Source organism: Somniosus microcephalus, chromosome 22 (genome assembly GCF_052327205.1).
Source record: "Somniosus microcephalus isolate GS21.2 chromosome 22, FLI_Smic_1.0, whole genome shotgun sequence".
Classification (NCBI taxonomy): Eukaryota; Metazoa; Chordata; class Chondrichthyes; order Squaliformes; family Somniosidae; genus Somniosus; species Somniosus microcephalus.
This window is the reverse complement of record NC_141008.1, coordinates 28,941,232-28,954,611: the sequence shown is the minus strand read 5'-3', so window position 1 is coordinate 28,954,611 and position 13,380 is coordinate 28,941,232. Positions and strand designations below refer to the sequence as shown.

The 13,380-nt window shown below is 44.5% G+C and overlaps 1 protein-coding gene across 3 annotated transcripts in view; it reads left to right on the top strand.

Annotated features, from left to right (window-relative positions):
• The window catches only part of mks1 (MKS transition zone complex subunit 1), a 70,102-nt gene extending 62,954 nt beyond the window's left edge, over positions 1–7,148 (top strand). For 2 of the 3 annotated variants that reach the window (XM_085964341.1, XM_085964340.1), the window contains exons 15-18: positions 1,901–2,034; positions 3,038–3,120; positions 3,792–3,889; positions 4,567–7,148. In XM_085964341.1, the coding sequence (XP_085820467.1) occupies positions 1,901–2,034; positions 3,038–3,120; positions 3,792–3,889; positions 4,567–4,670 (419 nt within the window). In that variant the 3' untranslated portion in view covers positions 4,671–7,148. The remainder of the gene's footprint in view (positions 1–1,900; positions 2,035–3,037; positions 3,121–3,791; positions 3,890–4,566) is intronic. The other variant, XR_015073209.1, reaches the window with a different exon arrangement.
• Positions 7,149–13,380: the final 6,232 nt, after the last annotated feature.

Genomic DNA, 13,380 nt, shown 5'->3' with positions numbered 1-13,380 from the left:
TGGTACGACTCTACCTCAGCACTGACTCCTGGTGGGTATGGTTCAGAGTGCCCATGGTACGACTCTACCTCAGCACTGACTCCTGGTGGTATGGTTCAGAGTGCCCGTAGTACGACTCTACCTCAGCACTGACTCCTGGTGGCATGGTTCAGAGTGCCCATGGTACGACTCTACCTCAGCACTGACTCCTGGTGGTATGGTTCAGAGTGCCCGTAGTACGACTCTACCATGCTTGCATGCCATTCTTAATCTGATCCTGGACACTGAGTGTTAATGGGCTATTTAAGGATTGGTGAGCATCAAAGCGAAGCTGATCCGGTCTTTGTGACCTCCATGAGCCGTATGGGGGGGGGAAAGAAAACAAGGCTCATTCTTACCCCAGTTGAGAGCGGCACAGACTGAAAATTGAATCTGTGGTCCTTCTGGTTTGTATGGCTAAGCCTACACTGGGCATGGATTTCATGTCTTTGATCTCCTTCACCTCTTGACTTTGAACTTTCCTGTTACCATCCCCACCTAAGATATTGTCTGTCTCCCAGAACTTTGGCAGTGCCATTCTGTAGCCAGCACCCAGGGCAACCTACTTTACACTTCTCTTGTTACCATCTCCACAAGAAGTCACTGGGCCTCTGCTCTGTGACTCCCTACAACAGTGCGACTGAGAACTTGAACTCAGCAGCTGAGATCCCTGCCAGTTGAACTGCAGGGCCTAAGACCAATCCAGTTGCTCCAGCTGCTAAATACGTGTAGCCCCCATCATAGTAATGACAACAAACCCAATACAACAATGTACCTTCCCTCGAGCACCATGCGATCAAAATGTACAGCAGTTCACACACAATGTTTAACTGCAGATAAACTCTTAAAACTTAATTTACAAAATCTTAATTGTGGGCAACAAGCGTGATTCAATGCAAGAAACTTTTTTTTATCCGGCACGGACGGGACCGACGTGGTGCCGGTTCATCAAAAATTCCAGATAACCGAACGCTATAGTAAAAGATACGGAGCTGAGAGCTCGTATAAAGCAACAAACCCTGTAAGCAACAGCTTCAGAACAATGGCCACAAGTTGCAAGCGTCTCTAGCTTAGCAACAGCTGCAGCCACACCCTTGCACAGCAACAAATGGAGGAAGGTAAGTAATAAAAGTTACCTGAACCTACTCCTGAATTTTGCCGGTTAACCGAGATTTCCGGTTATTTAGGTGTCGGTAAATCGAAAGTTTCCTGTACCCAGTGGCTGTGTGTGCTGTGATTCCGATGTTGCTACCCATCCCCCAGTATGGATTTTTTTCATGATGAATCAACATGAACGGCCATTTCAGTTAAGTGACAGTGTTGGGGAATGGATCATTTTTCTTTTCACTATCTAGTGTCAGCATTGAGCACTCCCAGGTCAAGTTCAGCACAGTTAGATGCTGAATAAAGCTCCCTTTACTCTGCCTCAACAACGTGCCTTGCCCTCAACCTTAGAAGGACTCTCGCGACTGCACAGTGTGTCATTTTTCGGTTTCCCACACCAGCTGTCTATGGTCTCTAAGTGAGATTAAAGAAAGAAGATTACTAACTGATGGTTTTGTGCTGTTGGTTCACGTGGACTGGGAATTGGATTGAGACTGCCCAAACTCTCTTCACCTAGCTAATCTCGCCATTTCTGAAAAGATAGGTTCATGTTTTGGATATTGACCCAAGAACGCTGGAGCCTGAGTGTTTTTCCAGTATTTTTACTTTGGATTTTCAGTCTGTTGTCTCTGTTGGACCCTTTCATCCCATCTCTCTGTGCTGCAATTGAAACCAGATGCCCGAAGTGAAAGGTTAGTGACTAACCCAGTTCCTTCCTGGCCTACAGGTCTGCTTTTTGTTTAATGTACGTCCTAAGGTGTAACATTTTTATGGACAGGTAGCTACACAATGACATGCCAGACCTGGAGACCAATCCTGCCTGGAACATCAGCAGAAATGCGGAGATTTTTTGTTGGTGGCTCCCTCGAGCTTGAAGATATGACTTATATCCGGACCCCAAGCACATTCAAGGTAGGTGTGAAAATGACTGGCGGAGATGTGGCATGGTCGAGCAGTAAATGGTGGGCCCCTCACTGGCGCAGTTTGTAAGTGCACCATGTGGTGCGGTACTGAACTGAAGAGCAGGAAGGTTCTCGTTTGGATCCCTAGCTTGTGCTGAAGCAGCAGATTTCAGCCAGGGTTTTGCTTGGGGTGCTACAGTTGGCCTCACTGTCCTGGGCTAGGAAGAAGAAAGCTAAGTTTGAATTCCTGCTCCCGATTGTTGTCCAGTGACCCTTGCTGGAGAATGTGTGTTGTAGGTCGGCTGTGGACAGGACCGGGCTTGACTCTGCGGACATTCACCATCGTGGCTCACACGTGTCGAATTGCCGTTTGAGTGCCGTACCTGAGGGCAGCTGGTGTTTGTGGAACTGAGCCCCAGCAAGGAATCTTCTGCCTTCAGTAGAGGAGGGGAGAAAATGGGCTGCAAAAAATAGGAGAAAAATCGATTAAATGTATAAGTCCAAACTGTTAGTGAGAGGCCAATCTCTGGGACCTAATTAGTTTGCAGTAAATACAGGCCATCAATTTGATTTGTCATGGGAAGGGCCATTCAGATGCCAGAACCGCACCTAGCTCCTGACACAGCTCCCAAATTTCCATCTTGGGCTGCTGGTCTGCTTCATTGTCTACTCTCCCTAAGACCACCGCGATTGCTCTCTGAGATATCCTCCCTATTTTCCCCCTCGGCCTCTGCATTGAGCAACTCCTCATCCTTGCTGCTCATATCCTATCCCGCACCAAATCCTCCGCCCCATCACTTCTATCCTCGCTGACCTACATTGGCTCTGTTCCCTAACATGCAAGTTGTTAAGAGGGGAAGGGGGAAGGATGTGGATTGTGAAGGATTGATATAATTGAGGGGAGGTGGAAGGATGTGGATTGTGAAGGATTGATATAATTGAGGGGAGGTGGAAGGATATGGAATGTGACCACAGGATGTGAGATGCAATTAAATAATTTTGCTTACATTCAGGGAGAGAGACTGAGTCGATTTGGTTTCAGAACGGAAACCACAGGATCTGTTACGATCAAGTTTCATTGCATGCAGCAATGCAGGTGAGTGAATCTGAGAAGTCTGTGGACACTAGGTAAGGTGGATGAGGTCTATGACTTGAGTCACTGGACTGGGTGAATGTTTACAGAGTAGGAGGTGGTATCGCTTGCCACCAGACCAGGTATGACCTGGGGAGTTAACTACCCAAGTGCGGAGCGTATGGACTGGGGTAACCAGTCACCAGCCCAAGTGAGTAACTTGAAGGGCAGGGAGGGTGAGGGGAAGTCTGCCCTGTCTGAATGAGTGAAGTCTGCAAAATTAAGGGCAAGCAGGGATAGAAGTTTTTTAATTTAACAAAACATTTTTTAAGGCTTCCTTGCTGTTTCACTTGGGTAAGGCACAGCTAGGTGTGAAACTGAGCCATACATATCGGGAGTTCCCAGGGACAGTACCTGCTCGGTACTGAGTCACCACATCTCACCAAAGCAGTCATTGGGTCACTATAATGGTCATGAGCAGAAGTATGGGACTGGGGTAGTAAGGAGGGAGAGAAAAGGTAGCAAAGGAATAATAACGATCTAGTGTTGTAAATGGATTTGCTAATGTTATTTGGGTAACTATCACTGCTGGTAGTCTACTGAGGCAACGGATGGTGGATGTGAGGCATGTTTGTTTAAATTGTAGTTTGTGCTATGTGTGAATCTATTGAGTTTGTGCTGTGGTGTTTTGATAGGGCTTTTCTGGATTCAAGCATGGCAAGGAAGAGATCGCAGAATGTTCTGGAACGCATGGGAGGACTTGCTCACCAGACCTCCATCTACTCTGTACTGGGTATGTAGTTATTCAGATGCAGCTATACTACAAGACTGTACACATAGGCTAGACTGGAAGTCATCGTATAATCATTTGATCAGTAGTGTTTATTGCCTTGTACATTCTTGGCATGGAGAGTTACCGTTTAAGTATCTGCTGGTTTCTTCATTATCTTTACACTGTGCAAGTGTTCTGTGCTATGATGTCACACCACTGTGTGTTACTGGTGTTTTTCCCCTGTTGGTGTAAGGCATTAAGTGTTCTGGGGCCTGGATAGGGCATTGTGTTGGGAACTGCCCTGTCCTGCCTGTGACATAGGCTCGAACCCTGGCCAGATTGGCTTGGGATGAAAGTCTCTTGTCTGCTGAATGTAAGGGTCCTAGGTGAGAAGAGTTTGGTCAAACTCAATCCAGTTTCTCATAGCCATTGGCCCCAGATTTGCACTAAGTTGTCAGTCTTGCTCCGATACCTCAGGATGGCCGGTGTGGGAAATGTGAAATGCCTGACTGGTGCAGTGGGAAGTACTCTCCTGAGGTTGGGGTTAAGGCACCTTGTGGCTTTTTCCTTCCACTGACCACACTGGCTCATTATGCTGCTCCCCGATTAGGTGGAGGGTAGCTTAGTTTGAAGAGGTAGACGAGCCTTCTTTGCAACCTTCTCCACCTCACTGTGTGCTTTGTCTTTTCTCCACTCAGCGGCGTTTGGGCAAGCTCAGCACCGTATGCATGAAGCACGAGAAAACCTTTCAAAAGACCTGCTGCATACGTCTGCGTTTCTGGATTCCGAGTCAACCGCGTAATAAATCAATCTCCGTCTCACTGGCCTGAGAGATTCTGGGCTGAGAAATTCAACTGACCCAAATCCAAAAGGTAGCAAGATTCCAGAAGCAACCTAAGGAGCTGGCATTCAATTTAATTCGAGGCTGGAACACTTCACTGCTTCTTGGCTCTTTGTGGGTCTGCATATATTTCAGGCAATGCTGTGAGTGAAGTAATGCCTCATTGAGACAGCTGTAGAATCATAAAGTCAAGAGTTTCTCAGCTGGGCTGGCACCTGTACTGTCCAGGGTTACATGTAGAAGCCATGGTAAGTAATGGCAAAAACAAGTCCAGGTTCAATTAAGCCATCCTGCAGGATCTTCATTAACCCTCGACAACACTGCTAAATACTTCCTGAAGAAAATCCTTTACCCATGGCCTTGGAGTAAAGACACTGCCCTGTGTAGCACATAGCTACACAAACCAGAAGGTATGATTCCCAGTTGGTGCTGAACTAACCAATCTTATTAGCAGCATTAAGGGCACTACAAATGGCAAAGCGACTTGGGTGAAGAAGGAAATGAAGATGGTTTCCCTCTCCTGATTGCAGTCTAAGAACCCTCTGTGGAGATGTGTACACATTTGACTGTTGGGTAAAGACAGGATTGGTCTCGGCTGTGATGCCTTTCGTGGTACAGTATAATGGCCTACCAACATTCACCATCTAGGTTCACACCTGAAGAATGGCGAGTTGGGAAAGGTGCGGGAAGGCTGCCGGCTCCCGGCAAGAGTCAGTGCCTAATGGAGTGGAGGGGGAATTATTTGCAATGGGCTCTCCAGTGCGAGGAATCTGCAGAACACACGTGTATCGTGCTGGTTCAACACCTGCAGTGTGCTCACTGGGATTGCAGAAAGTCTTAATGGCTGTGTGGAATTTTTGTACACTAGTAATATGTCCATTTGAACTGTGAAAACATACTCAGCTGTACAATTAGCAACTGAGAAATGTACAACGCCACAAAAGACTTGCAGCATCAGACCAGTCCCAAAATTCAGAATAATCCCTTACTATATTCTGTCTCTCAATCACTTAATCTGCCAAATATCTATCCAAATATCTCTTGAATTTTCTGACACTACATATAATCAAAGCCACTGATTTATGGTTTTCAGAGAAAAATGGATTGAATTGCAAAATGTGATCTGCAAAACACCAGTAAAAATCTCAATCTCTTTGACATAAATAAAACAGAATTTGATTTATTCATTGTAAATCAGTTACTCACCTATTAATTTATGTTTTATAGATTTTATGCTTCCATATTTAGGTTCGGTCTGGAGAGAGCACTTTGAGCTGTATAACACCTGGGATGAAGTAGTGGTGGGTACAGGGCTGTTACTGGTGGTAAGGTGAATTTGAATAGCCTGCAGCCACTCAATCCAGCCTCTCAAATTGAAGAATGACCACGTGCAGGGTACTGAAGGTTGTCTATGAACCGTATTCCTTCAGGAAGAGTGGATGGGAGGAAATTGACAACAAAAATAGAGATTCGGGTTTTGAGGTATTACTAAGTTTCAAAAAGGTATGTCTTGACTTGCAAACCAGTCACTCCTCCAGGTAAAGAATCCTGTGAAGCCGCTGCAGTCTTTGATTACGCCTGTTTATTTGCTCTTCATGTGAATGTGGTCCTGTGTTGGATGGGAAGGGTTTCTTCTACCCTGTGGACGACAACAAGCTTTTGAAATGCAACCTGCACAGCCAAGGGAGATGATGTGTTCATGTAAAATCAGTTGAGGACAGAGAAACTCTGTCACTAGATATATTTAGAGTTTTACTGTTAACATAAGTGTGTACAGGGTCTATATATTTCTCCTTTGAGCATAGAAAATAAGTTGTATCTCCTGTACTGAAACTTAATACAAAACTGGAACTGAAAGAGGGTCCCTAACTATTACCTTATGTGGGGGTTGCTGCTAGCCTTCCAATGAGCCCCTGCCTCTAACTCAAGGATGGCTGAATTAGAGCCGGCCTCTATGATGTACTTTTTAATCCTTTGAAGTGTAACTAGTTAACAAAGGAGATCAAATGTGTTTGTTTCTTGATTCTATCAGGCCAAATATTCCTAGGATGTCAGATAATGACTGAACTTTCCAGAAATTGGTGAAAACTCGTGACGTTGAACAAACTCAGTAGTCTGCATAGAAACAGCTTATTTGAAATGTACTTAATGTAAGAGCCAGGAGAGACCAGCACCAACTTAAAAGCTGCTCGAACAATCTAGTTGTTAACGTAGCTGCAGCAGCCGCCCTTTGGATTCATATGTGATGCCTGCTACAGACAGGTATCCGGGCCTCTGCTGGACAGAACAATAATACCAGAACCACCTTTCATTACATTGCAGCAACTTGTTCCTCTGTTCCTGTACCGCTGTGGATTAGTCAAATTGTCATTTATTTAAATGAAGCTGTTTTCTATCCTACATGTACCATAACAATAAAGAAAAGAGCCAGTAATGTCATAGATGTCATGAGCCAGTAATGTCGTGGATGCATTGGTTGTAATCTACCAAAATTCCCTGGATTCTGAAGAGGTCCCAGCGGATTGGAAAACCGCAAATGTAACACCACTATTCAAGAAAGGAGGGAGACAAAGTAGGAAACTATAGGCCAGTTAGCCTAACATCAGTCATTGGGAAAATGCTGGAATCCATTATTAAGGAGGTAATAGCAGGACATTTAGAAAATCATAAGACAATCAAGCAGAGTCAACATGGTTTTATGAAAGGGAAATGGTGTTTGAAAAATTTGCTAGAGTTTTTTGCGGATGTAACAAACTGGGTGGATAAAGGGGAACCAGTAGATGTAGTGTATTTGGATTTCCAGAAGGCATTCAATAAGGTACCACATAAAAGGTTACTGCACAAGATAAGAGCTCACAGGGTTGGGGGTAATATATTGGCATGGATAGGGAATTGGCTAACTAACAGAAAACAGAGAGTTGTGATAAATGGGTCATTTTCCAGTTGGCAATCAGTAACTAGTGGGGTGCCGCAGGGATCAGTGCTGGGGCCTCAACTATATACAAATTATATTAATGACTTGGATGAAGGGACCGAGTGTACTGTAGCCAAATTTGTTGATGATACAAAGATAGGTGGGTTAGCAAGTTGTGAGGAGGACACGGAGTCTGCAAAGTGATATAGATAGGTTAAGCGAGTGGGCAAAAATTTGGCAGATAGAGTAAATGTGGGAAAATGTGAGGTTATCCACTTTGGAAGGAAGAATGAAAAAGCAAATTATTATTTAAATGGAGAGACTACAAAATGCTGCAGTACAAAGGGTACATGAAACACAAAAAGTTAGCATGCAGGAACAGCAAGTAATTGGGAAGGCTAATGGAATGTTGGCCTTTATTGCAAGGGGTATGGAGTATAAAAGTAGGAAATTTTGATGCAACTTTACAGAGCGCTGGTGAGACCGCACCTGGAGTACTGCGTACAGTTTTGGTCTCCATAATTAAGGAAGGATATACTTGCATTGGAGGCAGTGCAGAGAAGGTTCACGAGGTTGATTCCTGGGATGAAGGGGTTGACGTATGATGAGAGGTTGAGCAGGTTGGGCCTATACTCATTGGAGTTTAGAAGAATGAGAGGTGATCTTATTGAAACATATAAGATTCTGAGGGGGATTGACAGGGTGGATGCTGAGAGGATGTTTCCCCTGGTGGGAGAATCTAGAACTAGGGGGCATAGTTTCAGAATAAGGGGTCGCCCATTTAAGACAGAGATGAGGAGGAATTTCTTCTGAGGGTCGTGAATCTTTGGAATTCTCTACCCCAGAGAGCTGTGGAGGCGGAGTCAGTGAATATATTCAAGGTGGAGATTGACAGATATTTGAACTACAGGGGAATCGAGGGGTATGGGGAGAGAGCGGGAAAGTGGTGTTGAGGCCAAGATTGGATCAGCCATGATCTTATTGAATGGTGGGGCAGGCTCGAGGGGCTGATTGGCCGACGACTCCTGTTTCTTATGTAGACCAAAATGCTTCAATCTAGCCATATCCTACCCAACTCTTCCTTTCCCTCCTTTCTCTCCTCCACCCCCCCCCCCCCCCAATCTTTTTGAATAAGATTTCTCTTCACTTGAACCAGATGTCTCTCTTGTTTGACGGGGTTCTCTGCTCCGCTCTATCTTTTGCCGTCTTCAGTAGAATGTGATATGGGCTGGGGCCTGATGTGGAGATAGCAGTTAGGTTGTGGAGCAGAGAGACTGGGGCCAAACATTTGACATATAATCTATGAAACATACATTGATGGAAGTCCATAATGGATTAATCATCCTTTTTTAAAAACTTCAGAGGAAGTTTCAAAGACGGAGTCCAATATGCATTCAGTAGGCTTCATCTTATTCCCCAACTTCCAGTAGCAGAAGAACTGTTCTGAAACGGCGTAACGGGCAAGTTGCACCAAAATTTACACAGATCGTTCTGTCTGCAAATTATGCCAAAATTTTGTGGGGACCTCCTTAAAATACAATGGGTAGTTTTATTAAAAAAAAAAAAGCATAAAACAAGTGGAAATCAGCGTAAGCAATTGGGGCCTGTGTTAAATGCCAAACTTATGCCATATTCCTTCAAGTACCTTTATGCATGAAAAGTAAAGTTTGAAGCCATCAAAGCATTATTTATGCAATTGGAGAAGTTTTTCAATCATTCTGATGCCATGAAAGATGCATTTAATGATGCAGAAAATACATTTTGGGTCCCAGTGAGTAGAAATAATAGAAAAGCTGAAAAAAACACCAGAAAAAATCAAAAGGTGTCAATTAAGGAAATTTGCTTGGGTTATACTTGTGTGGGGGTGGATCTATGTTAATGAGCAGCAACCAATTGCGGCAGCGGTTTCACCGAATCACTAGGTGATCGAAGAAATTTCGGCATTGCATAAGCCAAATCCTAATTTTTCAACTTTTCGCACTGTAAAGCGACACCACACTGTCTTTTGGTGCAACTTTACAGAAAATTCCTGGCCATTGTGTCAACTTCTTAACCATGCTGTTGATAGTGAGCCTTCTGTCTAACTAATCAAACAATGGGCTGCCTTTAAAGAGGAGATGGTTTGGGTAAAGTCGAGGTACATTCCCACAAGGGGGAAAGGTAGGGCAACCAAAGTCAGAGCTCCTTGGATGATGAAAGAGATAGAGTAAGGTGAAGCAGAAAAAGGAGGCGTATGACAGATTGAGAATACAGGTGAGAACCAGGCTGAATATAGAAAGTTCAGAGGGAAAGTGAAAAAGGAAATAAGAGGGGCAAAGAGAGAGTATGAAAATAGACTGGCAGCTAACATAAAAGGGAATGTAAAAGTCTTCTATAGGCATATAAATAATAAACGGGTAGTAAGAGGAGGGGTGGCGCCGCTTAGGGACCAAAATGGAGACCTACACATGGAGGCTGAGGTACTAAATGAGTACTTTGCATCTGTCTTTACCAAGGAAGAAGATGCTGTCATAGTGAAAGAGGAGGTAGTTGAGATACTGGATGGGATAAAAATTGATAGAGGAGGTACTGCAAAGGCTGGCTGTACTTAAAGTAGATAAGTCACCAGGACCGGATGGGATGCATCCTAAAATGCTGAAGGAAGTAAAAATAGAAATTGTGGAGGTACTGGCCATTATCTTCCAATCCTCCTTAGATACGGGGGTGGTGCCAGAGGACTGGAGAATTGCAAATGTTACACACTTATTCAAAAATGGGTGTACGGATAAACCCAGCACTACAGGCCAGCCAATTTAACCTCAGTCGTGGGGAAGCTTTTAGAAACGATAATCCGGGACAAAATTAACAGTCACTTGGACAAGTGTGGATTAATTCAGGAAAGCCAGCACAGATTTGTTGAGGGCAAATCGTGTTTAACTAACTTGATTGAGTTTTTTGATGAGGGCATTGCGGTTGATGTGGTGTACATAGACTTCCAAAAGGCGTTTGATAAAGTGCCACATAATAGGCTTGCCAGCAAAGTTGAAGCTCATGGAATAAGGGACAGTGACAGCATGGATATGAAATTGGCTCCGTGACAGGAAACAGTAGTGGTGAACTGTTGTTTATCAGACTGGAGGAAGGTATACAGTGGTGTTACCCAGGGTTCGGTACTAGGACCACTGCTTTCCTTGATATATATTAATGATGACTTGGGTGTACAGGGCACAATTTCAAAATTTGCAGATGACACAAAAACTTGTAAGTATAGTGATGGACTTCAAGAGGTGGAATGGGCGGACATGTGGTAGATCAACTTTAATGCAGAAAAGTGTGAAGTGATACATTTTGGTAGGAAGAATGAGGAAGAGGCAATAATAAACTAAAGGGTACAATTCTAAAGGGAGTGCATGAACAGCGAGACATGGGGGTATATGTGCACAAATCGTTGAAGGTGGCAGGACAGGTTGAGAAAGCAGTTAAGAAAGCATATGGGATCCTGGGCTTTATAAATAGACCCATAGAGTACAAAAGCAAGGAAGTTATGAACCTTTATAAAACACTGATTTGGCCTCAACTGGACTATTGTGTCCAATTCTGGGCACCGCACTTTAGGAAGGATGTGATAGCCTTAGAGAGGGTACAGAAAAGATTTGAGTGGTTCCAGGGATGAGGGACTTCAGTTACATGGATAGACTGGAGAAGCTGGGGTTGTTTTCCTTTAGAGCAGAGAAGGTTGAGAGGAGATTTGATAGAGGTGTTCAAAATCATGAGGGGTCCAGACAGAGTAGATAGAAACTGTTCCCATTGGCGGAAGGGTCAAGAACCAGAGGACACAGATTTAAGGTGATTGGCAGAAGAACCAAAGGTGACGTGAGGAAAAACTTTTTTACGCAGCAAGTGGTTAGGATCTGAAATGCACTGCCTGAGAGGGTGGTGGAGGCAGATTCAATCGTGGCTTTCAAAGGAAAAAAATTTGCAGGGCTACAGGGAAAGGGCGGGTGAGTGGGACTAGCTGAAGTGCTCTTGTGGAGAGCCGGGATGGGCTAAATTCTATGATTCTTTGGATTGGCAGAAGACTGGAGGATTGAAGCACTGCTTTTAACCTCTTAAATTCATTTGCAAACTTGAATTATAAAGAATTACTATTACATTCATAAAAGCAATTGATAATACTATTTACACAAATATCTAAATCTGCAGCTCATCAGGACTCGCACCAGTTCAGAAGTAATATTGACTTGTTTGCAAAGATCACTTCAATTCATGAATTTCTAGAAAAATGGGTTAGTAGCATATGATGGCATTTGATATATTCCGGTAGCCATTGTACATTATGGGTTCTCTGTTACAATCTATCATTATCTGCAAAAATGTAACCAGGCATTCACAATTGGCACATTGATTTAAATTGCAAATGGCAACATTAACTTCAATAGCCTGGGAATCTGTAATCTGAGCTAAATGAATCAAACTGATCAGGGATCAAAAGCCCTCCTTGTATACTAATGTTATGAATGAATTTCTTTTGATTCCTTGATTCAAAGTCATCATTTGCACTTGGATTAGAGTAAAATGAGCAAATACACACAATTGTAACAATTGGGAAACCCAAAAATTGCCACTATATTTTGTTCCTATGTGATTAGCAATTGCTATTATTGTCAGCCTTGGCTCATTGGTAGCACTTTCACCTCAGGTCATGGGTTCAAGCCCCACAATGCAGAAGTGAGGGAGTGCGGCGGCAATAGAATCAATGCTGGAGCACTCAAAGACCCTGCTAAGAAAGCCCTATTCAGCCTGTGCCTCACAACCAACCTGCCGACTCCCAGTGATTCAGAGACAGTGTCCACAGCGACTGGTCTGCACTCAAGGCCTCCATAATCAGCACCTGTGAAGAGACGCACGGTCACTCGACCAGGAAACACCAAGACTGGTTCGATGAGAACGACCAGGAGATCCAGGCGCTAATCAGCCACATGCGCAAGGCATTCCTGATCTGGAAACAGCAGCAGAATTCGAGAGCAAGAAAGCAGCTCTACAGACGCCTGAAGGCCAAGGTTCAACAAAAAACTCGTGACCCAAGGAACAGATGGTGGGTGGAGAAAGCGCAGGAAATCCAGCAGCTAGCCGACAACCACGACGTGCGTTGTTTCTTTAGCGCAGTCGACCACCTACGGCCCAAGCACCCAAGGTCCTACCCCACTGCGGGGCAAGAACGGAGAGGTACTCATCAGACAGAGGCAGTCAGTGCCCGCTGGAAGGAGCACTTCGAAGATCTCCTTAACCGAGACTCTGTCTTCGACATGAGTGTCCTCAACTCCATCCCGTGGCATGCTACCCACCACCACCTCGGCACACTCCCAGCCCGGCATGAGGTAAAAAAGGCCATCCGACAACTGAAGAACAACCAGGCCTCAGGAGCAGATGGAATCCCCGCCGAGACGCTAAAACATGGTGGAGAAGCACTATTGGCGCGAATACATGAACTCATTTCTCTTGTTTGGAAGGAGGAGAGCATGCCAGGGGATCTCGGAGATGCAGTAATCATAACCATCTTCAAGAAAGGTGACAAGTCCGATTGTGGTAATTACAGAGGAGTCTCCCTACTGTTTGCCACAGGGAAAGTCATTGCAAGAATCCTCAATCACCACCTCCCAGTGGCTGAAGAGCTCCTCCCAGAGTCTCGATGTGGATTCCACCCACTAAGGGGCACAATGGACATGATCTCACTTACAAGAGAAATGCAGGGAACAGCACCAACCGCTGTACATGGCC